General features: G+C 53.4%; 3 protein-coding genes across 4 annotated transcripts; 1 reads left to right on the forward strand and 2 right to left on the reverse strand.

Moving 5' to 3' along the window:
• Positions 1-655: 655 nt before the first annotated feature.
• TMEM234 (transmembrane protein 234) lies at positions 656-4705 on the reverse strand. Of its 2 annotated transcripts, XR_004061351.1 has the most exons (6): positions 4682-4705; positions 3532-3683; positions 2395-2461; positions 2176-2268; positions 1445-1633; positions 656-801 (listed from the first exon to the last, which is right to left on the reverse strand). XR_004061351.1 is itself a non-coding variant. In XM_030964679.1 (5 exons), the coding sequence occupies exons 1-5, from the start codon at positions 4692-4694 to the stop codon at positions 1572-1574; spliced, it is 387 nt and encodes a 128-aa protein (XP_030820539.1). In that variant the 5' UTR covers positions 4695-4705; the 3' UTR covers positions 1332-1571. The 2 variants fall into 2 exon arrangements, 1 of the variants encoding a protein (XP_030820539.1); XM_030964679.1 differs by lacking the exon at positions 656-801 and having other exon boundaries at positions 1332-1633.
• Positions 4693-12265, forward strand: EIF3I (eukaryotic translation initiation factor 3 subunit I). Its single transcript, XM_030964676.1, is given in 13 exon segments — positions 4693-4730; positions 4732-4801; positions 4803-4820; positions 5019-5111; positions 5207-5294; positions 5793-5858; positions 7233-7382; positions 8736-8863; positions 10373-10483; positions 10759-10848; positions 11260-11333; positions 11515-11607; positions 11906-12265. Coding segments are annotated over 13 exon segments (1101 nt in total). The 3' UTR covers positions 11988-12265.
• Positions 12266-13295: 1030 nt separating this feature from the next.
• LOC115912874 (myotubularin-related protein 9-like) lies at positions 13296-17624 on the reverse strand. Its single transcript, XM_030964658.1, has 8 exons — positions 17551-17624; positions 17239-17364; positions 16971-17144; positions 15701-15918; positions 14645-14806; positions 14427-14568; positions 13887-14349; positions 13296-13592 (listed from the first exon to the last, which is right to left on the reverse strand). Exons 1-8 carry the CDS (start codon positions 17584-17586, stop codon positions 13417-13419), a joined length of 1497 nt encoding a protein of 498 aa, XP_030820518.1. The 5' UTR covers positions 17587-17624; the 3' UTR covers positions 13296-13416.
• Between the last annotated feature and the right edge of the window lie 1155 nt (positions 17625-18779).

The raw sequence follows: 18779 nt of genomic DNA on the forward strand, positions 1-18779 counted from the left end.
TCCAGACAAATGGAACAAAATCCTTCTGTGGATGTTTGGTGTGAGCAGGAGCAGCCATGGGAGTGTCCTGGAGGGATCCATCCCATCCCAGGAGATCCCTGCTGTGCCTGAGCTGGGTGATCCAGGTGGGACATGAGGACTGGCACTCCCAGCAGGTGCTGTGGAGGAGCTGGAGCTGCAGGACTGAGCTCTTCCCACACAACTGTGGGGATTCCACGGGGGAAGCTGGCTTTGGGGTGGCTCTGCACTATCCAGGGTGTCCCAGGGGATTTTTGGGGAGTGCTGAATGGGGAGGGAGACCCAGCCCCTGGTCCTTGGGATGAGGCTCATTCCTGCCCCTGGGAATTCTCTCCTGGGGCAGAGGCAGGAAAAGGACCTGGTGCTTTGGCAATTCCTTCAGCTCAGGGACATCCCACGTCCCTCACAAAGGGACATCCAGGGACATCCCAGGTCCCTCAGAAAGGGACATCCCAGGTCCCTCAGAAGGGACATCCCAGGGACATCCCAGGTCCCTCAGGGACATCCCAGGTCCCTCAGGGACATCCCAAGTCCCTCAGGGACTTCCCCCATGGTGCTGTGCTCCCCTGCCCCAACCCCACTGTAGATGCGGATCCTTCTGCTCTGGAATTCTGGAATTATTTTTATTTTTTGGGAATAAAAAAAAAAAACTTTTCCTGATGCTGAAGCTGTTCTTGCCTGGCTCGCTGGTTTCTCCTGGTGTGTCCATGGCTGAGGGGGAGGTGGCCAGGACAGGACAGGACCTCTGGGACTTCCCAAACCGTGACAGGGATGTGACAGCACCTGGGCAGGGGTGGGACACGAGCTGCTGATCCAGGAATCCTGGTGGGAACCTGCCAGGAACAGATCCTGGGGGATAAATCCTGCAGGATCCAAGAGCCCTGAGGATTTGGGGTGCTCAGGAGGCTGCTCAGGAGGTTTAGTGTTGTCAGAAAGGTTTGGGGTGCCTGGAAGGGTTTGGGATTGTCAGAAGGGTTTGGGGTGGCTGGAAGGGTTTGGTTTGGGCTTGGCAGAAGGGTTTGGGCTCAGTGAGAGGATGCTTGAAAGGGTTTAGGGGTGGTCAGAAGGGTTTAGAAGGATTTGGGTTGGCCAGAAGGGTTTGGGGTGCTCAGGAGGCTGCTCAGGAGGGTTTAGGGGTGGTCAGAAGGGTTTAGGGTGGTTAGGAGGGTTTGGGATTGTCAGAAGGGTTTAGGGTAACTGGAAGAACTTGATTTGGGCTTGGCGGAAGGATTTGGGTTCAGTGAGGGGCTGCTGGAAGGGTTTAGGGGTGCTCAGAAGGATTTGGGCTAATCAAAAACTCCATCAGTGCCAGGAGGTCACACTGGATAATTTATTAACCCTTTCTTACCCCTCCAGTGCTGTCCAAGACAGTTTATTAATCCCTATGGTCTTCAAAGAGGCACCAAGATCCCCTTAAGGCACAAACCTGGCTGCTGTCCCTGCAGTGGGGCCACCCTGGGGGTGCAATCCATGGGTTTTGTTTGGGATCCATCCCAAAACACCTGCCCAGGTGGGGCTGGGCCAGGAGCCCTGGGTCAGCCTCTGCTGCTGCCTCAGGCCCCAGCCAGGCACAGGGACACCCCCAGCATGGTGAGCAGCATTCCTGCCACAGCTCCTGGGGAGGAACAAATCCAGAATCAACAAACGGGGGAAAACTGGGGATCTGCCTCAACCAACAACCTCCAGCTCCTGAGGTTTGAAATTTCCCAATTTCCTGCTTTTTCCTGACCACCTGAGCAGGGCACGTTGATTTTGGGGGCTTTTGGGCCACTCCTTTTCCATGGTGGGCATTTTATTCATGGTTAAACATCTCCTGAGGGAAATTTAAATCCTTTTAGCTTAAAACAGCCAATTCTGGCTTTAAATTCACCAGCCCTGCCAGAAAATCTGTTTCAATTCCCTTTCCCTTTTCCATGGGAATTTTCCATTCCCATTTCAATTCCCTGCAGCCAAAGCTGCTCTGACCCAGTTCAAGCCTTGTGGGGTGTTTGGTGTCTTCAGATTAGATTGTAAATTAAATTATACATTATGAATCAAATCCCCCATATTATAAATCAAATCTACCACATTAAAAATCAAATCCCCCACGTTAAAAATCAAATCATCTCAATCCAATAAAAGCTGATTTCTTGAGGAAATGCTCGAAGTGGGACTCACTTTTCCCCCCAATGTCCTCTCCCAGGATTTTCCCAGTCACCAAGGTCACAACCAAAGCCAGGGAGTTGCAGAGTGGCACTGCCAGGGACAGGTCTGAAATGTAAGATCCAAGTGCAGAAATTCGGTTTATTTGAGATTATTCCAAGGCAGCTGTTTGGCCGAATCACCAACCCACAAAAATCCCATCAAACCACCCCAAAAAAAGCAGCAGGAGCTGACCTGTGGAGGCCAAGGTGAGGTAGAAGAGCAGAGATCCAGCCTGGTTGAGCAGGAAGGGCACCAGGTACTGCAGGAGAACACAGAGCTGCCTGAAGCTCCCACCCTGGCACCCTCTGCTCCAAACTGGTTTCAAGGTGGGGATCAATCTTGGAGGTTTTTCCCATCCTCAGTGATCTCAGGATTCCCCAGATCCCAGAGGGGAGCACTGAAGGGCTGTGGTTTCTCTGGTTTCCCTCCCCTGCAGGTGGTGCTGGGAGGAGGGCAGGAGGCCATGGATGTGACCACAACCTCCACCAGGATTGGCAAATTCGAGGCCAGGTTGGTCCTTTTCCCTCTGGTGGGGAAAATCCTCACCCAGAGCACCCCAAGGATTGCTCTTCCCTTCCCTTTGGGAACTTGGCTGTGCTGGAGAAACCCTGGAGCTCTTTTTTAGTTTTATTTTCTTTTGTTTTTGAGGGTTCTGTGGTTTTGTCAGTGCCAGTGCCAACCCAGGGTCAGGGGGATTGGCCAGGACACCTGGGAGAGGCGGGAACTCTGCAGGAATAACCCCCTGAGGATGGGCAATTGTGGATACTGGAGTTTCAGCATGGATACTAAACTTTCAGCAAAGTTTACTTTTTCTCTTCATGTCCTGGTTCTTGTTACTGCTATTTTATGATTCAAATAAAACAGTCCACAAACACATTGACCTAACAGAGCTATTTTACACTGTTATCTGAGTTAGTTCCACAAATAAAAGTATTCAACAGCACATAGTTTCTACTTTAAGAGTATGAGAAGGTCTAAGCTATATTTATCACACTATTATTTATATAAACTACACGGTGCATACAAAAACTGATATATTGTATTATATTGTATTAGTATTATATTATATTATATTATATTATATTATATTATATTATATTATATTATATTATATTATATTATATTATATTATATTATATTATATTATATTATATTATATTATATTATATTAATTATATATTTATTATTATACCAAAAAGCAGTGAAAAGGGATTACAAAGTGCACTATATCAGGATGTTTGTGATTAACAATAACTTGCAGAAGCCAGCACAGCAATGAGAAAGAACGCCATTAATGATATTTATAATTTCTAATACGCGGGCTCTCACCTGCCAGTTGAGGCTGAGGAATCGCAGCTCCGCCAGCAGCTGCCGCAGGCGGCCCCGGCCCCGCAGCTCCTCCACGCCCGCGGCTGCCGCCCGCAGGAACGGCCCGGTACCGCCCCAGAGCGCGGCCACCAGCGCCAGGGCCAGCGCCTGCCCTGGGGGGAACACCGGGTCAGAGCCGTGGAGCCAGCCCGGCCTTGGGAACACCGGGGTCAGAGCCATGGAGCCAGCCCGGCCTTGGGAACACCGGGGTCAGAGCCATGGAGCCAGCCCGGCCCCTGGAACACCGGGTCAGAGCCATGGAGCCAGCCCGGCCCCTGGAACACCGGGGTCAGAGCCATGGAGCCAGCCCGGCCTTGGGAACACCGGGTCAGAGCCGTGGAGCCAGCCCGGCCCCTGGAACACCGGGGTCAGAGCCATGGAGCCAGCCCGGCCCCTGGAACACCGGGTCAGAGCCGTGGAGCCAGCCCGGCCCCTGGAACACCGGGTCAGAGCCGTGGAGCCAGCCCCTTGATGCCTTCAGTTTTAACTTTCATATTTTCCATACTCTGCAGTGCCTTAGTGTGAGACTCTGAACTCCATATAAAGTGTTCTCCTCACAGCTCAGTCACACAAACAATCAATTTCCAGCCCCAGAACCAAGGGCAACCCTGCAGCTTCAGCCCCAAAAAGTGCAAACAACAGGGAATGGAGGGGAGCAAACTGGGAGGGTGGGACTGCATCACCTGAGCTGGAATTGGACAATGAACCCCAATATGGAAATGGACCAAAACTTATCAAAGTGTGAAAACTCGTGATCTGCTGTCCATCTTGGGTGTAGACACAGGCAGGCTCTTGTACTGCCGCAGGTGCATCCTTTGAAGGCATTTGAATAAATCCCTGCTTTATTCTTTAACTCTGTCCAGCCTCTGTTCCAGGGAGCCCCTCAAGGCATCACCCTCAGCACCGGGCAGTGCCCGAGGCCCGGCCGGGTGGCGCCCGGAGCAGCCCCAGCCGTCCCTGCCCGCGGCACTGACAGCTCCGCTCCATGTTCCCGTCCTGCCACAAGAGCCCGAACCCCCTCCCCAACCTCCTCGCACCCCCATCGGGCCCCCCCAGCCACGTTTCCCCCTTCCCAACCAAACCCTCCCCGCCGCCATCACGCCCTCCTCACCCGCGGTCGCCATGGCAACGCCGCCGCACTTCCTACTTTACCCGGAAGTCTATTGTTGTCATAGAGACAGTGACGTATTTCCGGCGCGCCGCCAGCATCCCGGAAGTGCCGCCCCTGAGGCCTCAGCGTGGCCGCCATGGTGAGAGCGGGATGGCCGCGGGCTCGGTGTGCGCGAGTTTTGGTCCCACCGATGATTTAGCGCCTCCACGCCCCCGGTCCGAGGCTCCTGGGCGTGGGGGGGCGGCTTGGCCGCCCCCCCGCGTCCCAGGAGCCTCGGACCGGGGGCCACGCTCCCCCCCGTTCTCACCCTCATTAATTATTTAATCATTAATTACAGAAGCCCATCCTGCTGCAAGGCCATGAGCGCTCCATCACTCAGATCAAATACAACCGCGAGGGAGACCTGCTCTTCACCGTGGCCAAAGATCCCGTGAGTGCTCCCCACCCCCGCTAATTAACCGTTCATGAATTCATCCTTAATTTTAATCTTTTTTTTTTTTTTTTTTTCTTTCCCCCTCCTCGCAGATTGTCAATGTTTGGTATTCGGTGAACGGCGAGAGGTTGGGGACCTACAATGGGCACACGGGAGCTGTGTGGTGTGTGGATGCCGACTGTATCCTTTGATCCCCAAACCGGTTTTATTCCGTGGTTTAGTGGCTGAATCATCCCCGGTGCTTCCTCCCGGCTGCTCCTCATCTTCCTCTCCAAGAGGAACATTTAAACTCTTCTTTTAAACTGAATCCATTCCTTCTGCTGCCCCCTCTTTTCCCATCTTCTGGGTGTTTCCCCATCTGAAATAACATCCCAATGGATAGCTGGGTTTGTTGTGCCTTTTGCTGCTTCTCTGGATGTTTGGGAAGGTTTTCCACAGGCAGCAGAGATAAAAATGTGGAAAATTCGTTTAAATGCAAAAAAAACCTGACCCTTTTCTTTTAAATTTCATGGGAAAATGATGGGATTTTGCCATGGGAACACTTGAGCTCTGCGTTGCCTTCCCTGGGGCCGATTTTGCCCTGAAAAAAAAAAATTATTCCCATTTTGGCTTCAGAACCGCTCTGTGTGTGGCCAGGCAGTGGAATGTGGGGCTGATTTTCCCTTAATGGTGGCCCAGGGGACACCAGGCACGTCCTCACGGGCTCTGCAGACAACAGCTGCCGCCTGTGGGACTGTGAGACAGGTGAGGCCACCCCAGGTCCCCCTGGGGGACGCTGCTGGGACATCCCTGGGGCTGGGGGGGACATCCCTGGGGCTGGGGGGGACATCCCTGGGACTCTTCCCCTCCTCTGTTAAACTCTGAGGCTGCCCCAAGCAAGGCTGGAATTGACCCAGAGCAGCGACCTGGAACTGAATCCACTCCTAAATTCCCACCCAAAGCATTCCAGATTTCAATTCCAGGTTATTTTTAATGAGGGAATCACTTCCCAGCTCCCTGAAAATTCCTTTTCCCCTCTCTTATTAAAATCTGAAGCTCCCCTGGGCAAGGCTGGAATTGACACAGAGCAGGGACCTGGCACTGAATCCATTCCTAAATTCCCTTCCCACCCAAACCATTCCAGGATTTTATTCTTTGATCTCCCAGGTTGTTTTTAATGAGGAAAACATTTCCCAGCTCCATGAAAATTCATCTTTCCCTGCCTTGGTTAAAATTTGGGGCTCCCCTGAGCGAGGCTGGAACTGACCCAGAGCAGGGACCTGGAACTGAATCCATTCCTAAATTCCTACTCAAAGCATTCCAGGGTTTTATTCCATGCTCTCCCAAGGTGTTTTTAATGAGGGAATCACTTCCCAACTCCCTGAAAATTCCTCTTCCCCTCTTCTGTTTAAATCTGAGGTTCCCCTGAGCAAGGCTGGAATTGACCCAGAGCAGGGACCTGGCACTGAATCCATTCCTAAATTCCCACCCAGAGCATTCCAGGGTTCCATTTGATTCCAGCACCTTCTCCCAATGAGGATGAGTGTTTTTAATGAGGAAATCCCTTCCCAGCTCCCTGAAAATTCCTCTTCCCCTTCCCTGTTAAAATCTGAGGCTGCCCAAGCAACGCTGGAAGCGACACCTCAGTGCAGGGTGTGGAACTGAATTCATGCCTAAATTCCCTTCCAGAGCATTCCAGGATTTTATTCCATGCTCTCCCAGGGTGTTTTTAATGAGGAAATCCCTTCCCAACTCCCTGAAAATTCTTTTTCCCCTCCCCTGATTAAATCTGAGGCTCCCCTGAGCAAGGCTGGAATTGACACAGAGCAGGGACCTGGAACTGAATCCACTCCTAAATTCCTACCCAAAGCATTCCAGGACTTTATTCCATGTTCTCCCAAGGTGTTTTTAATGAGGGAATCACTTCCCAGCTCCCTGAAAATTCCTCTCCCCCTCCCCTTTTTTTAAAATTTGATGTTCCCCTGAGCACGGCTGGAATTGACACATAGAACTGAATCCACGCCTAAATTCCCACCCAGATCATTCCAGCTTCCATTCCATGCCATCCCAGGCTGTTTTTAAGGAGGAAATCCCATCCCAGCTCCCTGAAAACCCCTTTTCCCCTGCTCTGCCCCCCAGGGAAGCAGCTGGCCCTGGTGAAGACCAGCTCTGCCGTGAGGACGTGCGGCTTCGACTTTGGAGGGAACATCATCATGTTTTCCACGGACAAGCAGATGGGCTACCAGTGCTTTGTCAGCTTCTTCGACCTCAGGGACCCCAGCCAGATCGGTGAGGGGCCAGGGGATCCCCCTCTGGGGTCCCACTGTGGGTTTTGGGGTTAAATCTCACCCCATTCCCATGAGCAGGGGCTCCTTTCCCTGCGCCAAGTTGCTCTAACCTGGAATGTTTCCAGGGGTGGAGCAGAGGAGATGATTCCCTAAAAAAATCTCTTTGCTGGATGATTTGGAGTGGTTGGGGTGTGATCACATCAGCAAGGACACAATTCCTTCATCCCCTTCCCTATGGGATTCCAAAAGGCTGCCCCTGGAAAAGCTCCATAAATAAAAATCCACCCTTGAAATGCTGGAAAAGCCCAAATCCAGGCTGAGCATGGGACATAAAAGGATAAATCTTAATTTTATAGGGGATTATAAAGCTCCCTTTTACCACAATTCCTTCATCCCCTTCCCTATGGGATTCCAAAATGCTGCCCCTGAGCCCCCCTGGAAATCTGAGCTCCACAAATAAACATCACCAAGGAATCCACCTTGAAATGGTGGGAAAGCATTTAATTCTGACCCCCCTTCCCTATGGGATTCCAAAATGCTGCCCCTGGAAATCTCCATAAATAAAAATCCACCCTTGAAATGCTGGAAAACCCCAAATCCAGGCTGAGCATGGGCCATAAAAGGATAAATCTTAATTTTATAGGGGATTATAAAGCTCCCTTTTACCTCAGGAGCATCAGGAACAGGGAAATGAAAATTTGTGGGAATGCTGCAGCAGGGAGCTCACCCTGAATTCCTGCACTTGAAATTTGAATTTCCCTTAAAAAATCTCTTTGCTGGATGGCTGGGAGTGATCACATCAGCAAGGACACAATTCCTTCATCCCCTTCCCTATGGGATTCCAAAATGCTGTCCCTGGAAGTCTGAACTCCATAAATAAAAATCCACCCTTGAAATGCTGGAAAACCCCAAATCCAAGCTGAGCATGGGACATAAAAGGATAAATCTTAATTTTATAGGGGATTATAAAGCTCCCAAAGGAGTCCCTCTTACCTCAGGAGCATCAGGAACAGGGAAATGAAAATTTGTGGGAATGCTGCAGCAGGGAGCTCACCCTGAATTCCTGCACTTGAAATTTGAATTTCCTTAAAAAATCTCTTGGCTGGGAGTGCTTGGGGGTGATTTTTTTTCCCTAAAAAATCTCTTTGCTGGGAGGGAGGTGATCACATCAGCAAGGACAAGATTCCTTCATCCCCTTCCCTACGGGATTCCAAAACGCTCCCCCTGGAAATCTGAGCTCCATAAATAAAAATCCACCCCTGAAATGCTGGGAAATCCCAAATCCAGGCTGAGCAGGGGGCACAAAGGGATCAGTGGTGGCTGTGGGTGGCTGATTGCTCCTTCCCTGCCCCAGAGAACAACGAGCCCTACATGAAGATTCCCTGCAGCGACTCCAAGATCACCAGCGCCGTGTGGGGCCCGCTCGGGGAGTTCATCATCGCTGGCCACGAGAACGGGGAGCTCAACCAGTTCAGTGCCAAGGTCAGGGCCTGGGGCAGCGTTCCTGGGGGGATCAGGGCTGGGATGTGGGATCTGGGGGCTCCAAACTGCAGCTCCAGCAAGGATCATTGAAATGTGGGGTGCCCTGAGCGAGGCTGGAGCTGGCACAGCGCAGGGTGAGGAACTGAATCCCTTCCTAAATTCCCTTCCAGGATTTTATTCCATGAGCTCTTCTGTTCCATGTTGTTTTTAATGAGGGAATCATTTCCCAGCTCCCTGAAAATTCCTCTTCCCCTCCCCTTTTTACAATCTGAGGCTCCCCCAAGTGAGACTGGAATTGACACAGAGCAGGGACATGGAACTGAATCCATTCCTAAATTCCCTTCCCACCCAGAGCATTCCAGGATTCTATTCCACGTTATTTTTAATAAGGGAATAATTTCCCAGCTCCCTGAAAATTCCTCTTCCCCTCCCCTGTTAAAATTTGAGGCTGCCCCAAGTAAGGCTGGAACTGACACAGAGCAGGGACCTGGAACTGAATCCATTCCTAAATTCCCTTCCCACCCAAAGCATTCCAGGATTTTATTCACTGATCTCCCAAGTTGTTTTTAATGAGGAAATCACTTCCCAGCTCCATGAAAATTCCTTTTCCCCTCTCTTATTAAAATCTGAAGCTCCCCTGAGCAAGGCTGGAATTGACCCAGAGCAGAGACCTGGCACTGAATCCATTCCTAAATTCCCACTCAAAGCATTCCAGGACTTTATTCCATGATCTCCCAGGCTATTTTTAATGAGGAAATCACTTCCCAGCTCCATGAAAATTCCTCTTCTCCTCCTCTGTTATAATCTGAGGCTGCCCTGAGCAAGGCTGGAATTGACACAGAGCAGGGACCTGGCACTGAATCCACTCCTAAATTCCCACCCAAAGCATTCCATGTGACGTTCCAGGTCACTTTTAATGAGGAAATCCCTTCCAGGATTCCATTCCATGTTATTTTTAATGAGGGAATCACTTCCAGGATTCCATTCCATGTCACTTTTAATGAGGGAATCACTTCCAGGATTCCATTCCAGGTTATTTTTAATGAGGAAATCACTTCCAGGATTCCATTCCATGTCACTTTTAATGAGGAAATCCCTTCCAGGATTCCATTCCATGTCACTTTTAATGAGGGAATCCCTTCCAGGATTCCATTCCAGGTTATTTTTAATGAGGAAATCCCTTCCAGGATTCCATTCCATGTCACTTTTAATGAGGGAATCACTTCCAGGATTCCATTCCAGGTTATTTTTAATGAGGAAATCACTTCCAGGATTCCATTCCATGTTATTTTTAATGAGGGAATCACTACCAGGATTCCATTCCAGGTTATTTTTAATGAGGGAATCACTTCCAGGATTCCATTCCATGTTATTTTTAATGAGGAAATCACTTCCAGGATTCCATTCCATGTTATTTTTAATGAGGGAATCCCTTCCAGGATTCCATTCCAAGTTATTTTTAATGAGGAATCCCTTCCCAGCTCCCTGAAAACTCCTTTTCCCCTCCAGTCAGGCGAGCAGCTCTCCAATATCAAGGAGCACACCAAGCAAATCAACGACATCCAGACCTCCCGGGACATGACCATGTTCATCACTGCCTCCAAGGATAACACAGCCAAGGTGAGCTTTTCCTGCACATTTCCTGGCAGGATCTCTGCTCAGAGAGAGTTTTTCTCCTTGGGAATGTTCAGTGAGAAAGGGAATGAACAGCCAAGCATCGAAAATGAAATATTTGGGTATTCCCGTAGAACGTTTGCGGTTTAAATTCTGGAAGGTGGAAGATTTCCCTTTCTGGGGGGATATTTTTGGGATTCGAGCTTGGGAGAGGGAACATCCATGCAGGTGAGGCTCAGCAGCTGGAGATAGTGAACGAATTTCTCCTTTTTCCCTCAAAGCTCTTTGACTGCACGTCCCTGGAGCACCTGAAGACGTTCCGGACGGAGCGGCCGGTGAACTCTGCTGCCCTTTCCCCCATTTTTGATCACGTAAGGATGAGCTCCCTCAGGCTCTCACTGGTCCTGCCACTCCTGCCTTGTGGCTCTTCCCAGTCCAGCCCAAAACCAGCGCTCTGGAACGAGCCTGGGGAGTTTCTGCTGGCTCAGGCAAAGTTTGGTGTGCTCTGATGGAATCTGGCAGGGAGCTGGGAATTCCTCAGGGGGTTGGAGGCCTGCTCATGGATTTGTGGGATTTGTGGGATTGTTGGGAAGTGCTGGAGGCTGTCACCACCTCTGGAGGTGTCCAGGGAACCTCTGGACCTGGCACTCACTGCTCTAAGCTGCCTTCAAGGTGGGGATCAATCTTGGAGGTTTTTCCCATCCTCAGTGATCTCAGGATTCCCCAGATCCCAGAGGGGAGCACTGAAGGGCTGTGGTTTCTCTGGTTTCCCTCCCCTGCAGGTGGTGCTGGGAGGAGGGCAGGAGGCCATGGATGTGACCACAACCTCCACCAGGATTGGCAAATTCGAGGCCAGGTTGGTCCTTTTCCCTCTGGTGGGGAAAATCCTCACCCAGAGCACCCCAAGGATTGCTCTTCCCTTCCCTTTGGGAGCTTGGCAGTGCTGGAGAAACCCTGGAGCTCTTTTCTTTGTTTTTGAGGGTTCTGTGCTTTTGTCCCTCCTGGGTTTGTGACAATTTCAATCTTCCTCCTCCCAGGTTCTTCCACTTGGCTTTTGAGGAGGAGTTTGGCAGAGTCAAGGGCCACTTTGGGCCCATCAACAGCGTGGCCTTCCACCCTGATGGGAAGAGGTGAGAGCCTTGCAGTGTCCCCAGTCTACCCAACCCCACTTTGGAACTGGGATGTGACCAGACTGGGGGGATTTCTGTGCTGGGAATGGAACCAGCCCCTGAATTCTCCCATTCTGAGCCAGCCCAGGGAGTCACCCGCACCCCGCCCCACGCTTGGGCCATATCCCTCATTTTTTTTTTTCCACTTTGTGATTCCTGTATCAGTTTCAGGAGTGGGTGGGGAGGCCAGACTTTGTATTTTTGCTGCCAGCAGCATTCCTGACTTTGCCATTGCTGACTTTTCCTTTCCTCCCTGCAGCTACAGCAGCGGGGGTGAGGATGGCTACGTGCGCATCCATTACTTCGACCCCCAGTACTTCGAGTTCGAGTTTGAAGCCTGAAGGAGAATTTCCCTCTCCTCTCTTCTTCTTTTCCCTTCTCCAGTGCCTTGCCCAGCCCAGGGGCTCCACCACAGGACTGCAGGAAAGGCCTGAAGTTGTTCTTGGCAGCGATTTTTGGGGAGCTGTGGGAAGTTGGGGAAGTGGGAACTCCAGTGGCTTTTACTGGGACAAGAGTGAAGGGAACTGGGTTGGCTGCCTGCCCTGCTGGGCATATTTATAAACCAGGGGAGGGAAAAAAAGAGGAAATAAATAGAAATCTTTTCTAAACACAAGGAAAAGCACCTCTGTGAGGTTTTTTTTTTAAGGTTGGTTTTCCTCATCTGGACTTAAATTAACGCAAGGACTTTGTTTTGCCAGCTCTGTTGTCATTTGTTCCACACCCATGGAGCAGAGCTGCTCCTCCTGGGACCTCTGCCCATCCATGAACTCCTTCCCAGGGAGGCTCCACAGCCTCAGGCCCTGCCCTGAAGTGTGAAATGCTGCAAGTGCAGCAGCCAGGAATTGTTTTGCACACGCCTGGCCCTGCTGCTGTGTTTGCTGGGCTGACCCTGAACCAGCTCCCTCATGGAACAGATATTACAGATATTTCCTTTTCCTGCCCTGGGAGCTCCTGCTGCAGCTCCTCACCCTCCCACCCTCCTGGCTCTTTTCTTTTTTTCCTTTTTCCTTCCTCCAAACTGGGCTCAAGGGCAGAATTCCCAGGCTGGCTCCAGGCTCGGAGCCGCTGGCACGACAGAGACTGCAGCCTTTGGGATTTTGGGGAGGATGCTGGTTTTGTGTGTCCTGCAGAGGGGTTTTTTGGTGATCTGTTGGGGGTTTTTTTGTGTGATCTTTTGGGGTTTTTTTGGTGTGATCTGCTGGGGTTTTTGTGTGATTATTGGGGATTTTTTTGTGATCTTTTGGGGTTTTTTTTGGTGTGATCTGCTGGGGTTTTTGGTGTGATCTGTTGGGGGTTTCTTCATGTGATCTGCTGGGGTTCTTGGTGTGATTGTTGGGCTTTTTCAGTGTGATCTGCTGGGGGTTTTGGTGTGATCTGGGTTTTTGGTGTGATCTGCTGAGGGTTTTTTTGTGTGATCTATTGGAAGTTTTTCTGTATGATCTGCTGGGTTTTTTTTTGGTGTGATCTCCTGGGTTTTTTGTGTAATCTGCTGGGGTTTTTTGTGTGATCTGCTGGGTTTTTGGTATGATCTGGGTTTTTGGTGTGATCTGCTGCCCTTCATCCCCAGAGCCATCCACGGGCCCTTCTGCAATCCCAGTGGGAAGGAGCAGCTTCCTTACGGAAGAGCAGGACACAGGCAAGGGCTGGGAGAGAGATTTACTAAAACGAGCTCAGGGTGGGCAGCTGAAGGCTGGGAAAGCTCTGCCCCCTGCCCCAGAACTGCCCACGGGGTCTGTGTCCTGCACAGCCCTTCCATGGGACCATCCAGCGTCACCTTGTGCCAAATTTCCCGTTCTCTGTCCCTGCAGGGGGCTCGGGGAGGGGCTGGCTCAGCCTTTCCCCCGTGCTCTCCTGCAGGGAGCAGCTGTTCCCCTGCACCAAGCTCCGGATCTGCCCCCAGGCCTCCTCCAGGTGCTGGGAGGGACGGATCCACCGGAGGAAAAAACCTGGCAGGGAGAAAGGGCTGGGGGTGAGCTGAGCCTTGTCAGAGAGGGAAAAACACAGCACTGGAGGGAAAAACCTGATAGAGAGAAAGGGCTGGGGGTGAGCTGAGCCTTGTCAGAGAGGGAAAAACACAGCACTGGAGGGAAAAACCTGATAGAGAGAAAGGGCTGGGGGTGAGCTGAGCCCTGACAGGGAAGAAAAAACCTGATGAGAGAAAGGGCGGGGTAGCCCCCCTGTAGAAAGGGCACAGCAGCTGCCCCTGAGCTGAGGGTGGATGTTGGGAGGATCCCACTCACCCTGCCACAGCTGGATGCTCTGGGGCTCCACGGAGGGCCAGATCACCAGGGGGTTGTGCGAGTACAGAGGGTTCAGGTACTTGTGCTTCTCCTCAGGCTGGTCCAGCCATGCCCACAGCGAGTGGGTGCTTTCCCTCACCTTACACAGGCTCCTGTGGGGGCACAGGTGGGACACATCCCAGTCCCCAGCGGGGTTTGGTGTCACCTGAGCCGTGACAGGAGGGGTTTGTCCCCGCACCCACCTCTCCCTCTCGTTGTTGCACAGGAAGGTGCCGTAGGCCGAGGCGTAGGCGTTGTCAGAGAGGGTGAGCAGCAGCTGCTCCCCAAATTCCAGCGACAGGGGGAACTGCCGGCTCAGCTGCCACACGCAGTCGAGGAAGAGGAGGAACACCGGAGCCTCCTGCTTGCCCCGGGCGTGCGAGGAGGCGGAGCGGGCGCAGCGCAGCTGGAAGGGGTGCCCGGCCTGTGGGACCCCCATGGTGACCCAGAGTGAGGCCCCCGGCCAGGCTGGGACCCCCACCCTGCTGAGAAATCTCTCACCTGGATCCATTCCCGCTCCAGCAGCCCCTGGAAGCCCTGCAGGGTGCGGCAGGCGGGGTCCAGGATGAGCTGGGCCAGCGCTGTCACCAGCAGCGTGGTGTCCGTGCCCTCGGCGCCGTGCACCAGCACCGTGCAGCCCTCCCTGCGGGGCCGGCCGGCCTTGGGGTCACTCTGGGCGCTCAGAAAGGGGCGAGGTGGGCAAGGTGCACCCCCCGTACCTGTCCAGGCACTGGGCAGCCAGGCAGGCCGTGCTCAGGGCGGCCTTGACGTGGCTGAGCCAGCGGCTGCTGTCCAGGCGGCCCAGCCAGCGCTCCATGGTCACAGCGGGGTCACTGCACAGCTCCACCAGCCTGGAGAAACTGTCCTGCAGCACACGGCCCCTGGCGACACAGGGGACACAGGGGACACGGTGGCACAGTCACACAGGGGACAGCAGCCTGCCCTCACTGTGGTATTTGTGAGGGTCCCCAGGATGAAGGAGAAATTGAGAATATGACTCTGTGTTCTCAGCAGGCTGATTTATTATTGTATTGTGTGGTATAATTTATATTTTATTTTATAGTATATTTTAGAGTATATTTTTAGAGTATATTTTATATTACATTATATTTTACATTACATTACTTTTTATTTTATATGTTATATTTTATTTTATATTTTATGTTATTTGTCATGTTATATTTTGTCATATTTTACATGTTATATATTACATAATATTCTATATTTTGTATTACATTATATTCTATATTGCATATTATATTCTGTATTATAGATTATATTGTATTGTATTACATTTTGTATTATAGATGATATTGTATCATATTATATTTTGTATTATAGATGATATTGTATTCTATTCTATATTCTGTATTATTGCATTATATAATATTGTATTATTATACAATATTACATAATACAATAATATTTCTGTGATATATTTGTAATTATCTATTCATATTATATATTTATATTATAGCATCATATTATATGTTTATGTTATATATTTATTTGTATATTTATATTTATTTGTATATTTATATTATGTGAATGCTGTACTAAACGATACTAAAAAGAATAGAGAGAGGATGCTTACAGAAGGCTTATCAAGAATGATAACACAAGCTGGTGGCTCCTCAGAACCTCGACACATCTGGCCGTGATTGGCCATGAAGTTAAACCAATTCCCATGCTGAATAACCCATGCCCAGAGCCCATCCCAGAGCAGCGCAGCAGGAGAAGGGAATTTCCCAGCAATGCGGCAGCGCCGCCCTCACCTGTCCAGGGCGCGGTGCAGCCGTCCCCAGCCGGGGTAGGCGGATTTGTGCTCGGTGCCGCCGCCGCTGATCCGCGCCTGCTTGGCCGCCTGCGCCGAGCGCGTGTCCAGGACGAAGCCGCGCTCGCCCTCGGCCAGGATTGTCCCCAGGAGCTGCTCGTCCTCACGGCTGCGCCGCCGGTTGGGTCCTGTCAGGGGCTGGCTGCTGCGGAGCAGGGCCTGGGGACAGGGGACAGCTGGGCATGGAGGAGAGAGGGCTCCAGGAGAGGGATTTGGGATAAGGGACTGGGGGACAGGACACAGGGAATGTCCAGCCTGGAGAGGAGAGGGCTCCAGGAGAGGGATTTGGGATAAGGGACTGGGGGACAGGACACAGGGAATGTCCAGCCTGGAGAGGAGAGGGCTCCAGGAGAGGGATTTGGGATAAGGGATGGGGGGACAGGACACAGGGAATGTCCAGCCTGGAGGAGAGAGGGCTCTAGGAGAGGCAGAGAGGGATTTGAGATAGGGATTGCATAGCTGGGAATGACCACCTGCAGGAGAGAGGGCTCCAGAGTGACCTCAGAGAGCCTAAAGGGGCTCCAGGAGAGCTGGAGAGGGATTTGGGATAAGGGATTGGGGGACAGGACACAGGGAATGTCCAGCCTGGAGGAGAGGGCTCCAGGGTGACCTCAGAGAGCCTAAAGGGGCTCCAGGAGAGCTGGAGAGGGATTTGGGAAAAGGGATTGGGGGATTGAACAGCTGGGAATGTCCACTGGAGGAGAGGGGGCTCCAGGAGAGGGATTTGGGATAAGGGACTGGGGGACAGGACACAGGGAATGTCCAGCCTGGAGGAGAGAGGGCTCTAAGAGGGCTGGAGAGGGATTTGGGTTAAGGGACTGGGAGATGGCACAGCTGGGAGAAGAATGTCCACTGGAGGGGAGGGGGCTCCAGGAGAGCTGGAGAGGGATTTGGGGTAAAGGGATTAGGGAACAGGACACAGGGAATGGTTTCCACTAGCAGAGAGCAGGGCTGGATGGGATATTGGGAAGGAATTGTTCCCTGGGAGGGGCTGGAATGGTTTTCCCAGAGAATCTGAGGCTGCCCCTGGATCCCTGGCAGTGCCCGAGGCCAGGCTGGGACACCCTGGGACAGCGGAGGTGTCCCTGCCATGGCAGGGGTGGCACTGGATGAGCTCTAAGATCCCTTCCCACCCAATCCTGGAATCCTCTGCAGATTGAATCCCCCTGCTGAGGGGTAGGGGGGGCGGCAGAGGGGCGGCCCGGACTCACGGTGCCGTTTTTGGGGTGGAAGTAGCTGAGGACGGGGAAGCGCCCGCCCTGCCGGAACCGCGCCGCCCTCGCCACGATGTCATCGGCCACGGCCGCGGGCACCATCACGGCGGGCGGGTACGAGGGGCAGACGCTGAAATCGCTGTTCACGGTGCTCAGCCGCCACCGGCTCGTCTGGGGGAGAAGCGACATCGGCGACATCGGCGACATCGGCGACATCGGCGGCAGAGCGCGGGGAAGGCGGCGGGGCCGGGCCGGGCGGGCTCACCTGCGAGGCCACCCGCTGGAAGTGGCGCTCGGGGACGCGGAGGTGCCAGCCCTGCTGGAGCTGCAGGCTCGGCGGGCGGTAGAAGAACGGGTACAGCATCATCACCGAGTCCACCGAGGAGAGAGCCTGCTCAGGGACACCGGGGCTGCTCAGGGACACCGGGGCTGGCGCTGTCCCCGTGTGCCAGCCCCGTGTGCCAGCGCAGTGTTTACCCAGTTAATGCCGGACCCAGAGCAAACACAGCAGCGCTTTTCCGACCCTTTGGAGGTTGGCAGCGCTTTTCCAACCCTCTTTTGCCCGGCCGGGGCTCACCTCGATGGAGCTGGCGATGTTCAGACACTGCTCCATGCCCGGGATCTCCAGCTGCAGCACCTGCAGGTCCTTGCAGCGCAGCGTGATGGTGCCGGAGGAGCCGCAGACCCTGCGGGAGGGGGGTCAGGGCTGGCTCGGGGACAGTCAGGGCTGCTTTGGGGACAGCACCGAGCCGCCCTCTCCCCCCTCGAGGGCCGTGCCGTGCTTGAGGCTCTCATCTGCCAGCGCAGCCGGGATGGGGCGAGGTGACAGAGAGGCAAAAAGCCAAAGCTGGTGTCCCGCAGGGAGCCGCCACTCCGGGGGGGTTGGTACAGCCTAAATTCTGCACGAGGAAGAGGAGGAGGAGGAGGAGGAGGAGAGGAGGCAATGCCCGCTCTGCCCCCGCCGGGAGGAAGAGGAAGAGGAAGGACAAGGTGCCCGGGTGCAGCGCGGTGCCCGTGGGGTGCCCACCGGGACAGGGGGGATCCTCCAGCTCAGGCACGGGTGACAGGGACAGCGACAGCCTTGGGGACATCCCCACCTTTTCTCCACGGCGTCCACGTTGCGGATGAGCAGCCAGAGCTCCAGCTGGCCGCGGGGGCAGGAGGAGAGCAGCAGGTGGTGGCTGGTGATGCACAGCGTGCCCCGCACCGCGGGCAGCCCCTGTCGCGACAGCAGCACGTCCTCCACTGTCGCCGTCTTGATCAGCTCCGAGAACTCCATGGGCGCCGCCTGGGCCCGGCCGGGGAGGGAGGAAAGGGAAAGAAAGAAAAAAAATTAAAAGGGGAAATCCTGCGGCTCTGGGCCCGCCTGGAAAGCTCTGCCCCGCGCGTCACGCGGCGCGCTGTCCCCTCTCCGTGGTGGCATTGTCACCTCCAGCGCGCGGCAGTGCCACATGGCTCCGCCAGGCAGCGGGGAAACTGAGGCACAGCGGGCTGCGCTGGAGGGGATTTTGGGGGGGGATTTTTGGGATCGCAGGGAGCAGCTCCCGGTCCTACCCCGCCCCGCTGGGCTGCTCCCGTTAGCGAGCCCGACACCACCCGGTCCCCACGGGCTCTGCTGTCCCCAGAGCCACCCCCGGGGCTGGAGGAGGAGGAGGAGGAGGAGGGTGGGTGGCAGTGCTGCTGCCCCGGGCACCCCTCTGCTTACCTGCTCGGGCTGGGGGGCAGGTGGGGACCTGGGGGGACAAGCCGGGTGCGAGCAGGGCACCTCAGAGTGCCAACAGGGACCTGCCGGCCACAAGGAGAGGT

Source organism: Camarhynchus parvulus, chromosome 23 (assembly GCF_901933205.1).
Source record: "Camarhynchus parvulus chromosome 23, STF_HiC, whole genome shotgun sequence".
NCBI classification, from domain to species: Eukaryota; Metazoa; Chordata; class Aves; order Passeriformes; family Thraupidae; genus Camarhynchus; species Camarhynchus parvulus.

Excerpts from the sequence above, each read along its gene's own strand:
- LOC115912874 (XM_030964658.1), bottom strand. The coding sequence starts at position 17,586 with ATGGAGCAGTGTCTGAACATCGCCAGCTCCATCGAG. Across the intron at positions 17,145-17,238 it reads TCCAGCGGGTGGCCTCGCAG|ACGAGCCGGTGGCGGCTGAG; the intron begins GTGAGCCCGCCC and ends CTTCTCCCCCAG. Across the intron at positions 14,569-14,644 it reads GCTGCCCAGTGCCTGGACAG|GGAGGGCTGCACGGTGCTGG; the intron begins GTACGGGGGGTG and ends CCGGCCCCGCAG.
- TMEM234 (XM_030964679.1), bottom strand. Across the intron at positions 2,462-3,531 it reads TCCTCAGCCTCAACTGGCAG|TACCTGGTGCCCTTCCTGCT; the intron begins GTGAGAGCCCGC and ends GTTCTCCTGCAG. Across the intron at positions 1,634-2,175 it reads AGAGGACATTGGGGGGAAAA|GAGCTGTGGCAGGAATGCTG; the intron begins GTGAGTCCCACT and ends GTTCCTCCCCAG.